The 17245-nt window shown below is 44.7% G+C and overlaps 1 protein-coding gene across 6 annotated transcripts in view; it reads right to left on the bottom strand.

Annotated features, from left to right (window-relative positions):
- The window catches only part of prrc2b (proline-rich coiled-coil 2B), a 33934-nt gene extending 17842 nt beyond the window's left edge, over positions 1 to 16092 (bottom strand). For 3 of the 6 annotated variants that reach the window (XM_038970811.1, XM_038970815.1, XM_038970816.1), the window contains exons 1-13: positions 15920 to 16091; positions 8682 to 8858; positions 8329 to 8506; positions 6967 to 7069; positions 6300 to 6363; positions 5969 to 6112; positions 5408 to 5736; positions 5175 to 5311; positions 4851 to 5020; positions 4655 to 4736; positions 4372 to 4531; positions 1534 to 1879; positions 216 to 397 (exon numbers count right to left, since the gene is read on the bottom strand). In XM_038970811.1, coding sequence (XP_038826739.1) covers positions 216 to 397; positions 1534 to 1879; positions 4372 to 4531; positions 4655 to 4736; positions 4851 to 5020; positions 5175 to 5311; positions 5408 to 5736; positions 5969 to 6112; positions 6300 to 6363; positions 6967 to 7069; positions 8329 to 8506; positions 8682 to 8796 — 2010 coding nt within the window. In that variant the 5' untranslated portion in view covers positions 8797 to 8858; positions 15920 to 16091. Of the gene's footprint in view, positions 1 to 215; positions 398 to 1533; positions 1880 to 4371; positions 4532 to 4654; positions 4737 to 4850; positions 5021 to 5174; positions 5312 to 5407; positions 5737 to 5968; positions 6113 to 6299; positions 6364 to 6966; positions 7070 to 8328; positions 8507 to 8681; positions 8859 to 15919 lie in introns of all 6 variants that reach the window. The other 3 variants (XM_038970814.1, XM_038970813.1, XM_038970812.1) reach the window with 3 other exon arrangements.
- Between the last annotated feature and the right edge of the window lie 1153 nt (positions 16093 to 17245).

The raw sequence follows: 17245 nt of genomic DNA, 5'->3' as shown, positions 1-17245 counted from the left end.
AACACTACACAACAGAATAAAACAAAACACACCCGTTGGCCCCCTTCATAATACCCAACGATCGTCGTTACGGAAAATACCTGCTCCTGTGAACTCTGACGGGCCTTTCTCAAGCCGCTAATCCGCCCAGGAATTAGGGAAGGGATAAGGATTTTTGGGGCTGGAGGGAAGGGGCTGCTGGGAAAGCATTAGATGGCGTCGGCCGGTCGGCTCACCTGCTGCTGCTTTTGGAAGCGGGGCGGGAGGGGCTTGGAGGCCTGGTGGTTTGTGTAGTCGGGCAGGGGAGAAGTGGGATCAGCCCCGCCATCGTCCTCAATGCGGTAGGGGGCGAAGCCCAAGGTGCCCTCTTCCCTGTAGTCCTGCTGGCCGGGGGAGTGCTCCAAGGGACACTCAGTGTCTGGGACAGGAGAGGAGAGGGTTATAATCCTACTTTTACATAGCTACCCATGTTTCCAGTGTGGCCATGTTTGCAGTTTTCAAGCCAAATTGGACTACTTTGAAAACGGTGTCGCGGGTGAAAATGTATTTGTCACGGGTGGCAGGTTTTTGGGCTACTTCTAAATTGTACAGCGGCCACCATGGTATTTCTCTTAAAAAATATATACATTTCACTGTGACCTGCTGCTGCTGACTATCAGGCAGTGAGCAAGCTGTTATTGAGTGAGTGAATGGTGGAGAGGGGGAGGGCCGAAGGGGTGTGTGTGTGTTGAGAGCACAGGTTAAGAGAGTGCTGCAGCAGAGGCAGTTGAGTCACGGAGACAGCAGCATGCGCACACGTCATGACAACTTTTTACCAGTTGTAGATTGGTCATTACGGAGACGACCTTTTCCATAAAACCTTCTAACGCGCTAAAACTGATATAACAGCGACAAAGCATTAGAAAACTACTTCAGGAGCACTAGAGCTCTTTGGATAAATTCACTCAGGAGGTGGTTTAAAGTAGACTGCATTCTAATGTCAACTAATCTTATGTCCTAAGAACAGCCTTTAGCCTTGGTATATTGGTCATATACCACACCTCCTCTGGCCTTATTGCTTAATCATAGCAGTCAAAACAAGTTAAATCGACATCCATTGATGGAAAATGATCTGGAGAGATTAATAAGGGCAATTCATATTTTCCCTTGCAATATATTCTTAAATTCGCAATAATTATTTTGATGGAAAACCGAAATTTGCTTCTTAACCTACATCATTAAAAATGACATCGATATTCCTTCTTAATTCGCTCAATAACATTATGGGAAAAGGGTTTATTGGATAAATTTGGCAACTCTCGTGGCAAACATTTTTGGGGGCCTAGTTTTCAGGCCTTGTGGGCAGGTTCAGATGCCATTGGGCTAGAAATTTTAGTTAGACCTGGCAACCCTGTATGTTTCCTACATGTCATTCAGTAATAGCCATTCAGTAAAATGCTCAATTTCAACGGTAAGTGCACACTATGACTGAGAATTGCAAGTTAGTATTTTCAACTGATCAATCTGAATAAATAAATGTTTACTAAACAAACACTAATGGCGGTTTGGTGTTACCTTTCATGCCATATTGCCAGCTCTCCTGGTGGGTTTTGCTCTCTCTCCCAGGAGACAGTGCTGCCTCCTTGCTCTCTGCATCCTTCACTCCATCCTCAGACCTTGACAACTGTCTCTCCGTCTTCCCAAACCTCTCGTCTAGCCTCTTGAGCTTCTCGGCGCAGGCGGCGAGTCTCTCCTCACGGGCGCGTCTCTCCTCCTCCTCCCTGCGCCTCCGAGCTCTCTCCACTGCCTCCGAGAGTTCCGGTGATACAAACTTGGCCCGGGCAGGGCCCTGGCGCTCCTCCTGGTCGTCCAGGGGTTCACCCTGGTGGGCCATGCCAGGCCCGGAGCTCTTCTGCTGGGCCTAAAGACGCCACAGAGGAGGGTTCGGGTGTTAATGTGGGGACTACATGGGTTGTGTACAATGGACTTAAGACACACGCATTTAAATGTGACTCAATTGTTCTCTTCCTACAGGTGTATGTACTCTTTATGCTTTAACCTCTTTGGGGTAGGTGCTACCGTCTACCGTTACCGTCCCACCTGGCCAACATCCTGTGAAATTGCAGAGCGCGAAATTCAAAATACAAATTCGTAATATTAAACATTCATGAAAATACAAGTGTCTTGCATCGTTTAAAAGCTTAACTTCTTGTTAACCTCACTAGGGTACGTGGGACACTAGCGTCCCACCTGGCCAACATCCAGTGAAATTTCAGAGCGCCAAATTCAAAAAAACAGAAATACTCATTATAAAAATTAATAAAACATACAAGTGCTATACATCGATTTAAAGATTAACTTCTTGTTAATCCAACCACGGTCTCAGATTTCAAAAAGGCTTTACGGCAAAAACATACCATGCGATTATTTGAGAACAGCGCCCATTAGACAAATCATTACAAACAGTTACCAGCCAAGTAGAGGAGTTACACAAGTCAGAAATAGCGATAAAATTAATCACTTACCTTTGATGACCTTCATATGGTTGCACTCACAAGACTCCCATTTACTCAATAAAATGTTTGTTTTGTTCGATAAAGTCCCTGTTAATATCCAAAAAACCTTGCGCGTTTTGTTCAGTAATCCACAGGCTCAAACGCAGTCACAACAGGCAGACGAAAAATCCAAATAGTATCCGTAAAGTTCGTAGAAACATGTCAAACGATGTCTATAATCAATCCTCAGGTTGTTTTTAGCCGAAATAATTTATAATATTTCAACCGGACAATAACGTTGTCAATATAAAAGGTAAGCAAGAAAGGCGCGCTCTCAGTCGAGCGCATGAAAAACCTCTGGGACACTGTAGGGTCCACTCATTCAGAGTAGTCTTACTCTCTCATTTTTCAGAATACAAGCATGAAACAATCTTAAGACTGTTGACATCTAGTGGAAGCCATAGGAAGTGCAATTTGAGTCCTAAATCAATGGATACTGTAATGGCATTCAATAGAAAACTACAAACATAAAAAAATCCCACTTCCTGCCAAATTAGTTCTGTTATACTCACAGACATTATTTTAACAGTTTTGGAAACTATAGTGTTTTCTATCCAAATCTACTAATTATATGCATATCCTAGCTTCTGGGCCTGAGTAGCAGGCAGTTTACTTTGGGCACGCTTTTCATCCGGAAGTGAAAATAGTGCCCCCTACCCTAGTGAAGTTAATCCAGCCGCTTTGTCAGATTTCAAAAAGGCTTTACGGCGAAAGCACACCATGCGATTATCTGAGGACAGCGCCCCACGTACAAAAGTATTACATACATTTTCTAACCAAGCAGTGAAAGTCAGAAATAGCAATAAAATAAATCACTTACCTTTGAATATCTTCCTCTGTTTGCAATCCAAAGGGTCCCAGCTACATCACAAATGGTCCTTTTGTTCGATAAAGTCCTTCTTTATATCCCAAAAAGTCAGTTTAGTTGGCGCGCTTGACTCAGTAATCCACCGGTTTCCCTCGTTCAAAATGCATACAAATTAATCCCAAAAGTGACCAATAAACTTTGTCCAAACAAGTCAAACAACATTTCTAATCAATCCTCAGGTACCCTAATATGTAAATAAACGATCAAATTTAAGACGGAGAATAGTATGTTCATTACCGAGATAAATAACAAAGTGCGCGCCCTCATCCATGTGCGCCACAACACTACAGCCAAAATGGGAGCCACTTACAAAAACGACAAATTCTAGCTCATTTTTCAATAAACAAGCCTGAAACTCTTTCTAAAGACTGTTGACATCTGCTGGAAGCCCTAGGAACTGCAATCTGGGAGGTATTACTTTTATATTCCCATAGACAGCCATTATAATGAGTCGTGAGCTCAAAAAAAAAAAATCCGGCTGGATTCTCCACGGGTTTTCGCCTGCCAAATCAGTTCTGTTATACTCAGACATTATTTTAACAGTTTAAAAACTTTCTATCCAATAATAACCAATTAAATGCATATCCTAGCTTCTGGGCCTGAGTAACAGGCAGTTTACTTTGGGCACCTCAGTCATCCAAACACTGCCCCCTACCCCGAAGAAGTTAATGCCTAAACATTAGTTAATCTTAGTGACCTCCACCATATCTCCATATGTGCTTCTGCATTTTTACCCTGGAAGTTGTAATTAAACATTCACTTTTTAAATCACTACAAGGCGATTTGTTGAGTCTTATTTCAATCAAGGGTTATTGATAATAGTCATGTGCATTGTCTGAAGACTTCATGACCACTGATAGGTGAAATGACTGGACAGGCTTCTGCCATATTTCTTTAAACTCAAAACTTCAGAGATCAGTGGTATTGAAGGATAGGGGAACCAGGCAAGGGTAGCAGTCTGAGGCATAGTGGACTCAGGTACGACCTTACCTGTGGTTCTCCAGAGGGGAACCTGCTGTTAGTCTTCCTGTGGGCCATCTGTTCCTGGAAGGCCAGGTAAGCCTCCTCCTCAGGGCCCTCCTGGGGGTACGCCCCCTCTCCTGAGCTCAGCGACAACTGGTGCTCGCGACGCTGGTTCTCCCATTCAGCCCTGGGTCAGAGATAGAGCTCACAATCAGTCACTGCTACAAGGTCACTGCTCTTAAAACTATAGAAATAACACCAACAATATTCTATTCAGTCACAAACACAAAGGGGGTGGGGGTAATTTCACCACATCTTGTTCTTTTCGGCGTGCTCCTCCTCATCGTCACTGAACTTGAGTTTCTCGCCATAATCCACTTCTTCATGGATACCTGGAATGGTAAGAGAGCAACATTTTTATCAAGGTCAATCTAGTTCCGCTGCGGCACATGCACAGAAATGCTGTTTCAGTCTTTGTATGATGCGATAACAGAAAGCCCCCCCACCTGCCCAGCCGTCTTCACAGTCGTTGTCCAGCTCGTCCAGATCCTTCAGGTCCTCTGGGTTGATGATGGCCGGACGAGGGGGTCTGTCACCGGGCCGACGGATGGGTCTGGAGGAGGGGTTGCGAGAGGGCCCACGGATGAAGCGGTTTTCTTCTCTCCTAACCTCACCACTACAAGGAGAATAGGAACATGGGGAGGTGAGAGATCTGCGATTATTTTTGCAAAGAAAACAAAAGAATTCACAATTGTATTATCCATTTAATCTTTCATTATTTTAACTGAGCATCGCTTACAGACAGTAGGCATATGCAGGTGACAACTTACTTGACAGGCTCTTGGTTGATGTTGGGGTAGGGCTGTCTGAAGGTGGGCCGGTTGTCAAAGCGAACTGGGGCGACCACAGTGACAGGGCCAGTGTGTTCAGCAGTGCCGGGAGCATCACGAGTCTCTTTGGTGCACATCTGAAAACCAATAGACAAAAAGTGTACAGTCAGAACAGAACCTTGCATTAAGGTGTCAAAGTGAAAATAAATTAAGAGTAGTATTGTGCTACTTACGAAGGCAGGCAGCATGTCGTGGTAGGTGGTGGTGGTGGTAGGGTGGTGGAGCTGGTGATGGTTCAGGGCAGGGGGGGTGGGCCTGCGGAGGGGCTGGGCAGGGCGCAGAGAGGGCTCCTTGGGCTCTAGGACTGGAGGGGCGCTGACAATGGTGGCAGGGGTGGGACTGATCATAGAGGCAGAGAGGGCGGCAGAGGGGGGAAGAGGTGGAGGGGGGCTCCCAGTCTCAGCTACGCCGCTGGCCTTGCCCTCGGAATCTGAGGGCAGGCCTGCTGGCAGGGATGAGGGCACAAGGTTCCTCCCACCACCCTCCCTCCAACTTGTCACATCTGGAAAGACAAGAGGAAAACGAAATTGAGAAAACAAGCCTGTGTCTAAGGAGTTAGAAGGTGAAATTGCAGTGTATTCAGTTTTTTAAAGTATGTGCACAATATTTTCCCACGGCACTTATTAGCAACTATGCTGTGAGGCTGCTCCACTATTCATCATTTAAAGGCATGTGGATTCCTTTTGAACTGGAGTACATGTTTGTGCCACCACAGCTATGTCCATGGGACTCACTCTGGGGGCGGAGGCTTGGTCCGGGCCCATACGACGGATCGAAGGCGCTTCTTTCCTTGCCAGCCTTGTCCTGTTCCCCAGCAGCCTTCAGTGTTGGAAATTCCTCGTGAGAGAAGGGCTGCAGTCGGTTTGAAGCCCTTAAACCTGATGTCGCAATGGAAACAAGAGGCACAGCTGTCAGTCACAGCAGCAGAGTCAAAAGAAACGGAGGCTGATGGAAAATCATGAGGTGGAGGCATGCAGTAAATTGACACATCTGATAGCACCTCCATCAATGTTGACCAAAGAGACAAAGTGATTTTGAACAGTCGAGTTTTCCATTCCAACTCACCATCTAGTTCTACGGCCTTTCCATTTAGCTGGGCCCATTGCTTTGGTCCACCTGTGTTTGTGCTCTGTGGAAACAACAGAGGAAATTGTATTAATTAAAGAGATTTCAGTCTTGGAGGTGTGTTTCCTGACCAATTTTGCGTTCGGTTTGGAAGCCTATTTCACTTCCTTAAAATCCCCAGAATGAATTGAAGATTACTCGAGTTATCTGTAATGAATTTTGACGTTTTGACCGAGGATGTTTTAGTTGCTCAATTTTACATCTAAGGTATTTCGCAAGTTAAAAAAATGCGCAATGTGTGTAAACAGTCGGAGCTGCTAGTCTAATCATCTATGCTATTGATTAGAGAGCAATCACCGCAGCTCTTCACCCCATGTTAGTGGGCAAATAGACATCAAAACCCAACCTTCATTTACCTAGTATGACGAACGGATGTTACAAACGTTTTAGACAAGATTGACTTTGACTAAAATGATCCTATTTACACTTTGTAGTCAATTTTGACACTAGAATAACTTTCAGACTCATATCGATGCCAAATAGGCCATTTTCAAAGGGATTCATTGCTTCTTAAAGGCAGTCTCTAAGAAAAAATAAGAAAAAAACAATCACAATTCAAAGTGAAACGGAAAGATGTAGATGACAAAAATTAAGAGGACAAACCAACCTCCTGACTGGCTACCGGTGTGGGCTTCTGGAGATTGGAGACAGATTTCTGCAAAGCCAGCTGTGGCTGCAACTCCGGCAGCTGTGCTGTTGATGCAATGGAACTGAGGGAGGAGAGAGAGAGGGAACCGTCACTCCAGAGATAGACTACATACATATACATCTTGATACAGACATGCAATACTGCGCACAGTTTCACTTTTACACATTACAGAACTTGGACACTTGTAACCCAGCTATAAACTCTTGATGAATTTACCCCAGCCAAACAGTGAAGAATTAGAAATAAATAGTACTCCCACTCTGTTCTTTCTCACTTGCCAGGCAACATAACACAAACCAACTCACTTTTCTGTTATCAAATGACTACATTTTAGTCATTGAGCCAGAGGCTCTTATCCAGAGTGACTTACAGTAGTGAGTGCATACATTTTTCTTACTTTTCATACAGGTGCCTCACTCATGGAAATCGAACCACACCCCTGGCATAGCAAGCGCCATGCTCTATCAACTGAGCCACATGGGAACAGTGTGAAAAATGTCCTGCCTGCTATGCAAATAACACTAAAAAGTAGCAACATGAATGCTGGTTTTATAAATGCCATATGTTTGGTGTTCAATCAACATTGCCATATACTCACTGTATGTTAGCTCCTCAGTCTTCCTGCGCCCACTCCTCCAGCCACCCACAGACTCACATACACTAAACAACAGTGGTCACTTCCCACCAATCAACTCCCACACAGACAGCCTGCATGTGAGCTAACCTTGAGGTAGCAAACACGAACGCCTCTCAAGTCTGTGACACAAGGCTATCTTTCCTGCAGCTGTACATGGGGCTAATGCCTTGATCACACCTAGTGTCATTGCGTAAAATGGATGCAGCATCATCTGGATGTGTGTGCAACAAAAGTTCAAAATTCAACTTCTGCTACCATTTCTGTCAAGCCGTTTACGCATACAGTTTGACGCATACGTTTGATAAATCAAACGTATAGTAATAGTCTATAGCGGCATCCTTTCCTCATCTCCACTAATTAATCTGGAATGACCTGTAAAAAATGATTACATCACAGAATTTAATGCACATCACTTGTCAGCCATTTTAAAGTACTGAGACTATAAACCATTAGGCCGCTGTTAGCCAACTTCTATTTCTCCCTGGAACTTAATTGAATCAATAGCACTGATTGACCAGTGTTCACTCAATTGGTTTCTTCAATCTACATCAGCTGCTGATTGAAATGGCAAGATTGCGGTGTCTACGGATTTTCAATCTTCAAGAAACAGAGTTGGGTATAAATGCATTCATCTGTTATCCAGACCACCTTTCCCAGTGTCCGTCCCGGGCTCTCTCACCTACCTCTTTTGATCGGTTTGTTCCTGTGTGTTTGCCCATCCTGTTCCGTCTTTGGGCACGATAATCACGTTGGGATCGTTTCCTTTGTTCTCTGACTTCAGGCTCGGCAGGTGAGCAGGTGGGGGCATGCGCCGGGCTGCGGCCACTTTGCCAAGACTCTGTAAGCCATGTCGCGGAACTGCTGGGAGGAAGAGGGGGAGTGAGCGGACACAGACGGAGGGAAGGAGAGAAGTGTGAATAAAGCACTTTGCAAACTTTATGTATTGGTCAAGCTTCATGGGCCATTCAAATCCTTAAAGCCATGCACATAGGAGTTGAACACAGAAGTACTTGAGAAAGAATGGACAATGACTTACCTGCGGTTTTCTGTGTTTCTATAGACTTTCCCTTGTACTTATCAAATAGGCTGAGTGATGAATACTTGCTTTTCCCATCCTTGGACTTGGTTATTTGCCCCAAACGATCGGACATTGCGATGTAATGTCATCGAGTATGAAAATGTTTCTATGCGCCTCTTCTTGTGCCTTCTTTTTCTGCAGAGAGAATAGAGGATACAATGTTATCTAACAAACTACAGCAGCTTAGAATTGGAAAGGAATATCCAATCTATTCTACAGCGTGACGGAAATTAATTAAATTTCCCAAATGCAACGTTTAAAAGGAGCCCCAAACTCATTGCTAAACAAAAACCAAGGCCTTCGAGCAAACTACACATTCCACAGCAAAGGCTAAATGCGGCAATCTCTTTAGCTAGACTGCTTGTACGTCTGGCAAGGGAAAAGACTGAGAACAGTCATTGATCAAAACAACATTGGGGGGCTAAATATTCACATAAAACATTTTGAAATGGTCAGTCAGGCACATGCAAATACACATGACCAGTTCTGCGTAGTTTTAAGTACATAATATCTAGGGTGGTCTGGAAAGCATCACTCTTCACAATCACGCAGCAGTGCACACACAAATACTTAAATGGGGTTTATAGCCATAACAACAGGGCAGTAGAGGATGCAGTCTACCACTTTGACGGTTCAAAGCAACAACGTTCAAAGACAGCAAAGATGAGGGCCACTAGGAGTATGGAAGACTGCCAGACAGTCTTTTAGTGGTGAGTAGTGGTAAAACTGAACAAATGCAGATGGTTCCACATAGAACAGGTATGGAAAATATGTCCAAATAATACTCTTCTGAAATCCTCCTTTCCTTCAAGACAACTGGTGTGAGAGAAGTGGAAAATTAAATAGGAATGCCAATGCCATAGTCCTGCTTAGAATAGGGGTGTTAAGGGAAAGGAGTTAAGGATAGGAAACCAGTTGTAACCACAGACACAGCCAGGATCACTGTGGACTTCAGAGAGACTACTGCTCTAGAGAGCTGCTCCTGGGCTTTCAGGGTATAGAGTAAACAACTATTCATAGATGGCATGACACGACCAAGTGATGGAGGTGCAATTGTTATGAACGTTCTGAAGCCGCCCTCCATCGGCAGCGCCATAGTGGTGCCCTAAAGTGGTGATAAGCCCAGTCATTCTGGATGGAGGCTAACTACAGTTTAGACTAAATTGCACTATAAAATCGAAATGTTATTTGTCACATGCTCCGAATACAACAGGAGTAGGTAGACCTTACCGTGAAACGCTTACTTACAAGCCCTTAACCAACAAAGCAGTTCAAGAAAGAGCGAAGAAAAAATATTTTTGCAAAATGACCTCCAGCAGGCCACAAATGTGCATGTGTCTGCTCAAACGGTCAGAAACAGACTCCATGAGGGTGGTATGAGGGCCCAACGTCCACAGGTGGGGGTTGTCTTTACAGCCCAACACCGTGCAGGACGTTTGGCATTTGCCAGAGAACACCAAGATTGGCAAATTCGCCACTGGCGCCCTGTGCTCTTCACAGATGAAAGCAGGTTCACACTGAGCACATGAGCACATGTGACAGACGTGACAGAGTCTGGAGACGCCATAGAGAACGTTCTGCTGCCTGCAACATCCTCCAGCATGACCGGTTTGGCGGTGGGTCAGTCATGGTGTGGGGTGGCATTTCTTTGTGGGGCCGCACAGCCCTCCATGTGCTCGCCAGAGGTAGCCTGACTGCCATTAGGTACCGAGATGAGATCCTCAGACCCCATATGCTGACACATGCACATTTGTGGCCTGCTGGAGGTCATTTTGCAGGGCTCTGGCAGTGCACCTCCTTGCACAAAGGCGGAGGTAGCGGTCCTGCTGCTGGGTTGTTGCCCTCCTACGGCCTCCTCCACGTCTCCTGATGTACTGGCCTGTCTCCTGGTAGCGCCTCCATGCTCTGGACACTACGCTGACAGACACAGCAAACCTTTTTACCACAGCTCGCATTGATGTGCCATCCTGGATGAACTGCACTACCTGAGCCACTTGTGTGGGTTGTAGACTCCGTCTCATGCTACCACTAGAGTGAAAGCACCGCCAGCATTCAAAAGTGACCAAAACATCAGCCAGGAAGCATAGGAACTGAGAAGTGGTCTGTGGTCACCACCTGCAGAACCATTCCTTTTTTGGGGGTGTCTTACTAATTGCCTATAATTTCCACCTTTTGTCTATTCCATTTGCACAACAGCATGTTAAATTTATTGTCAATCAGTGTTGCTTCCTAAGTGGACAGTTTGATTTCACAGAAGTGTGATTGACTTGGAGTTACATTGTGTTGTTTAAGTGTTCCCTTTATTTTTTTGAGCAGTGTATATATAGGGCAGCAGCCTTTAAGGTGCAGGGTTGCGTAACCGGGAGGAAGCCGGCTAGTGATGGCTATTTAAGTCTGATGGCCTTGAGATAAACAGCTTCTATCAGTCCCTCAATCCTAGCTTTGATGCACCTGTACTTACCTCGCCTTCTGGGTGATAGCAGGGTGAACAGGCCGTGGCTTGGGTGGTTGATGTACTTGATGCTTTTTGGCCTTCCTGTGACATCGGGTGCTGTAGGTGTCTTGGAGTGCAGACCGCACCACCCTCTGGAGAGCCCTGCGGTTGCGGGTGGTGCAGTTGTCGTACCAGGCGGTGATACAGCCCGACAGGATGCTCTCAATTGTGCATCTGTAAAAGTTTGAGGGTTTTAGGTGCCAAGCCAAATTTCTTCAGCCTCCTGAGGTTGAAGAGGCGCTCTTGTGCCTTCTTCACCACACTGTCTGTGTGGGTGGACCATTTCAGATCATCGGTGATGTGTACGCCGAGGAACTTGAAGCTTTCCACCTTCTCCACTGCAGTCCCGTCGAAGTGGATAGGGGTGTGCTCCCACCGCATTTAATCCAGCCACGGTGTCAGATTTCAAAAAGGCTTTACGGTGAAAGCAAACCATGCGATTATCTGAGGACTGCACCCCATCAAACAAACACAGACAATCATATTTCATCCCGCCAGGCGCAACACAAAACTCAGAAATAACGATATAATTCATGCCTTACCTTTGAAGAGCTTCTTCTGTTGGCACTCCAATATGTTCCATAAACATCACAAATGGTCATTTTGTTCGATTAATTATGTCGTTATATCTCCAAAATGTCAATTTATTTGGCGCGTTTGATCCAGAAAAACACCGGTTCCAACTCGCGCAACATGACTATAAAATATCTAATAAGTTACCTGTAATCTTTGTCCAAACATTTCAAACAACTTTCCTAATACAACTTTAGGTATTTTTTTAAAGTAAATAATCTATAAAATTTAAGGAGGGGATAAACTGCGTTCAATAGCGGATAAAAACAAAGTGGAGCGAGCTTTCAGGTCGCGCGCCCCAACCACAACAGTACACTAGACTCGACCCTCGTTCTGAACAGCCCTACTTCTTCATTACACAAAGGAAAAACATCAACCAATTTCTAAAGACTGTTAACATCTAGTGGAAGCGACAGGAACTGCAAGCAAGACCCTTAGAAATCTAGATCCACATAGTGTTTAAGGTGTTTCTGTCACCTCAAAAAAAGAAAATCCTGGATGGTTTGTCCTCGGGGTTTCGCCTGCCAAATAATTTCTGTTATACTCAGACATCATTCAAACAGTTTTAGAAACTTCAGTGTTTTCTATCCAAATCTACTAATAATATGCATATCCTAACTTCTGGGCCTAAGTAGCAGGCAGTTTACTTTGGGCACGCTTTTCATCCGGACGTGAAAATACCGCGCCCTAGCCTAGAGAGGTTAACTACGTCAAGTTGACTGGGACTATGGGCGAATACAAACAGTGTAGTCATTCCCTCCGTAAGTCAATCAAACAGGCAAAACGTCAGTACAGAGACAAAGTGGAGTCACAATTCAATGGCTCAGACACAAGACCCAGGGCCTGAGTGGCAGGGTCTACAGACAATCATGGATTACAAAGGGAAAACCACCCACGTCGCGGACACCAACGTCTTGCTCCTGGACAAACTAAACACCTTTGCCCGCTTTGAGGATAACACAGTGCCACCGACGTGGCCCGCTCCCAAGGACTGCGTGCTCTTATTCTCCGTGGTCGACGTGAGTAAGACATTAAGCGTGTTAACCCTTGCAAGGCTGCAGGCCAAGATGGCATCCCTAGCCGCGGCCTGAGCATGCGCAGACCAGCTGGAGTGTTTACGGACATTCAATCTCTCCCTATCCCAATCTGCTGTCCCTACTTGCTTCAAGATGTCCACCATTATTCCTGTACCCAAGAAAGCAAAGGTAACTCAACTAAATGACTATCGCCCTGTTGCACTCACTTCTGTCATTCTGTCATCATGAAGTGCTTTGAGAGGCAAGTTAAGGATCATATCACCTCTACCTTACCTGAGGCCCAATTCAATTTGCTTACCGCCCCAATAGATCCAGACGATGCAATCGCCATCGCACAGCACACTGTCCTATCCCATCTGGACAAGAGGAATACCTACGTAAGACAGCTGCTCATTGACTACAGCTCAGCCTTCAACACCATAGTACCCTCCAAGCTCATCATTAAGCTTGGGGCCCTGGGTCTGACTCTGAACCCTACCCTGTGCAATTGGTTCCTGGACTTCCTGACAGGCCACTCCCAGGTGGTGAAGGTAGGAAACAACACCTCCACTTTGCTGATCCTCAACACAGGTGTCCCACAAGGGTGCGTGCTCAGCCCCCTCCTGTACTCCCTTGTTCACCCATGCCTCCAACGCAATCATCAAGTTTGCAGACGACAACAGTGGTAGATCTGATTACCAACAATGACAAGACAGCCTACAGGGAGGAGGTGAGGGCCCTGGCAGAGTGGTGCCAGGAAAATAACCTCTCCCTCGACGTCAACAAAACGAAGGAGCTGATCGTGGACTTCAGGACTTCAGATCAACGGGACCACAGTGGAGAAGGCGGAAAGCTTCAAGTTCCTCGGCGTACACGTCACTGAAGATCTGAAATGGTCCACCCACACAGACAGTGTGGTGAAGAAGACACAAGAGCACCTATTCAACCTCAGGAGGCTGAAGAAATTCGGCCTGGCCCCTAAGACCCTCACAAACTTTTTACAGATGCACATTTGAGTGCATCCTGTCAGGCTGTATCACCGCCTGGTACAGCAACTGCACCACCCGCAACCGCAGGGCTCTCCAGAGGGTGGTGCGGTCTGCTCAATGCATCACTGGGGGCACAGTACCTGCCCTCCATGACACCTACAGCACCCGATGTCACAAGAAGGCCAAAAAGATCATCAAGGACGTCAACCACCCTAGCCACGGCCTGTTCACCCCACTATCATCCAGTACAGGTGCATCAAAGCAGGGACTGAGAGACTGAAAAACATCTATCGCAATGCCATCAGACTGTTAAATAGCCATCAATAGCCAGCTTCTACCCAGTTCCTCAACCCCGCACCTTAGAGGCTGCTACCCTATGTACATAGCATCAGTGGCCACTTTAATAATGGAACACTAGTCACTTTAATAATGTTTACATAGTGCTTTACTCATCTCATATGTATATACTGTATTCTATACTACTGTATTTTAGTCAATGCCACTCCTACATTGCTCAGCTAATATTTATATATTTCTTAATTCCATTCTTTTACTTTTAGATTTGTGTATATTGTTGTGAATTGTTAGATACGCCTGTTGGAGCTAGGAACAAAAGCATTTCGCTACACCCGCAATAAGATCTGCTAAATGTGTGTATGTGACCAATACAATTTGATTTGATGTGCATCAGGCCATGCAAAACGAGCTAAAGCGTTCAAAACAACTGGGAACACGGAAAAATACGAGGTCAAGTCATGACGTCAGTGATCTTCAGGTCAGATAGTCAGAGCTCTAGAACGACGCCCTTGTTCCCGAGTTCGAATTCCGAATTGGATGACCATTCAAAAAAAAATCCCAGTCGGAGCGCGTTTTCACCCACGAGTTCCCAGTTGTTTTGAACGCTGCATCACTCCTGTACCATTCCCTTGACGTCACTTTTCCAACATGACTTCGGTCAAATTCAGATAAAATATACATTTCTCCCAAAATACAAATGTAAAGTGATATGTCGTATTGGGACTTTTAGTTGGGTGGATGAAACAAATCATAATGTTTAATAGCAACCTAATTCTGTAACCTTTCGTTTAAAGTTCATTTAAAGTTTTCCAGTGTGTTTGTCGACGTTATTTCTTGACGCGCATCAGATCTAGCGGGTTAATATTTATGGTAAAAAAGATATTCAGAATAGCTAGTTCAATTATTCCGGGTTAACACTCAATTATTTTAAAGATGGATCCAAATCATCATATAATCATCAGCAAACAGACGGTTCAAAGGGAACAAACCCCCAAATAAAACGTAACACAGCTTTCTAGCTACCACCAAGGCATAATTAAAATGGCAGTTTGCAGTGATGTTAGCCAGCTATTTTAAACGGATGCTAGCTAGTTAACGTTAGCTAATATAATTGCAAAACATGGTTGATGCTCGCTACGCAATACATATTGGCTTATGTCTATCAAGTACAATATTAGTAACAGAGGGAATTAGGCCACGGATGAATCCATGTTGATAGTCAAATCATAACGTACTGTCGCTGGCCAAACGTAGTGGCAGTCAGGGGCGAGCTAACTAGTTAGCCATCCGAACTGAATTAGCTTGTTAGCTTGCTAACGCTTGGTCTGCACAGCATCACAGTATGTAAACATTGCGTTGTTTATGTCTGCGAGTTCGTGAAAAAAAGCGGTGACACGTTGCCATTAATCCTTAATCATAACAATAATTTATTAAGTATTGATATAACTCAGTTTAAAATAACATTGACACCAAAGTTATTTAGCTAGATGTCAAGTTAGCTAGCCTAACAACTAACGTTACTAGCTAGCGAAGATTGTGAGACGGCAAATCAGCTGAAGTTCCTGTCTTGTATTCCAAAAACAAATCCCCAGAAAATGCACAAATTTGGCATGTGAGACTAGAACACGTAACTATAATGAAACCCTTGCCTTTGAGCTGAGAACAAAGTATATAAGCAATTTTCCAGATTTCAGGACCACGGATAAATATATAGGACAAGATTATTAAAAATGGCTGCTGCCCAGAACAAAGCAACAATAAAACTGGGCAGTCGGAGAAGTCAATGCAAAAACATACACATAACCCCAAAACACATTAATAACTCACCGATTTTACTTGTTAGTATTTCGTGTGATCAATAATGGCGATTTAATTCCTAAATATTACGTTTCTTCAAAGGATGGCTGGTGATTGTGCTGCCGACTCTTAATCTATTTGACCGTTTACTTGAGTTGTTGGTGGGCAACCTACCCGGCCTGAAAAAGAAAGTCCTTGCTCTCGTCGACTGGTGTGGCTGTATACGGATATGATGAACAAAATGGAGCAGTGACCCCTGGTGTCCTTTTTAGAACATTACATTTCCGTTACAGAGATTTATGAACTTGTATTTGCTTATATTCAGTGTACACTGATATCACATTTGTGATATGTTTCCCCTTGAGTTCTTCTCCATGTCTTATTTATTTTGTATGATTTGGTGATGAATAGGATGAGAGCTTCTTGCATCAAAACATGTCATGTTTCTTGTGGAAAACATATATTATTTTATGTCATTGCAAAAAAAACTGTGCACTAGAGAATGCCTTGGGCAAAAACAAGTCATTCTCATGAAGAGCAATGAGTCAGTACCAATGCTATGCTTGACATCGGCCTCTTCGAAATTGCAGTGATCTTACGGTTGCTATGGCTCCAATATCAAGTTCAGTGGTTGAGGAGACAAACTGCAGCCAGCAGCACTGTATCGCATGCTTTTTAATCACTGTCTTGGTCAGTAATGGCAAACCCGATGCCAACAGTCCACCTCCAGTGAGCAGAAAACATGTATTTACAATGGCGGCAGTGAGTGACGGGAGGGTAGGAAGAGCAAGGTAGACAATGATCTGGGTAATCACATTAACCTAAGGGGAATCTCCACTACATCCCAAAGGCAGCTGGGATGGGTGGATGCTGCTAAGGTTATCTATCTACTGTCTGGGTTCACTTTCTATTTGTGTGTGTGTGTGTGTGTGTGTGTGTGTGTGTGTGCGTGCGTGCGTGCGTGCGTGCGTGCGTGCGCGCGTGCGTGCGTGCGTGCGTGAGTTTGGTTTGTGTGTGTGTGTGTGACTGTACCTTATGTGTCTTGTGATGTTGTAGTTGCTGATGTTCTTTCAGATTATGATTTAGAGCAGAATCACGTCATTGTCTACTAATCCCACCTGACCTCTACTGAAACCTTGTGATTATGAGTATGGGACTAATGAAAGGTTAATTCAATTTTATGTCACTCAAACCAGTGTATGTGTGTTTGTGTGTGTATCTGTGTTTGCCCACATATGTACGCTTGTTTATTCCATGTGTAACTCTGTGTTGTTGTTTGTGTTGCACTGCTTTGCTTTATCTTGGCCAGGTCGCAGTTGTAAATGAGAACTTGTTCTCAACTAGCTTACCTGGTTA

The sequence above is a fragment of the Salvelinus namaycush genome, chromosome 31, assembly GCF_016432855.1.
Source record: "Salvelinus namaycush isolate Seneca chromosome 31, SaNama_1.0, whole genome shotgun sequence".
Lineage (NCBI taxonomy): Eukaryota > Metazoa > Chordata > Actinopteri > Salmoniformes > Salmonidae > Salvelinus > Salvelinus namaycush.
Note: the sequence above shows the minus strand (reverse complement) of the source record. Positions and strands in the feature narration are given on the sequence as shown.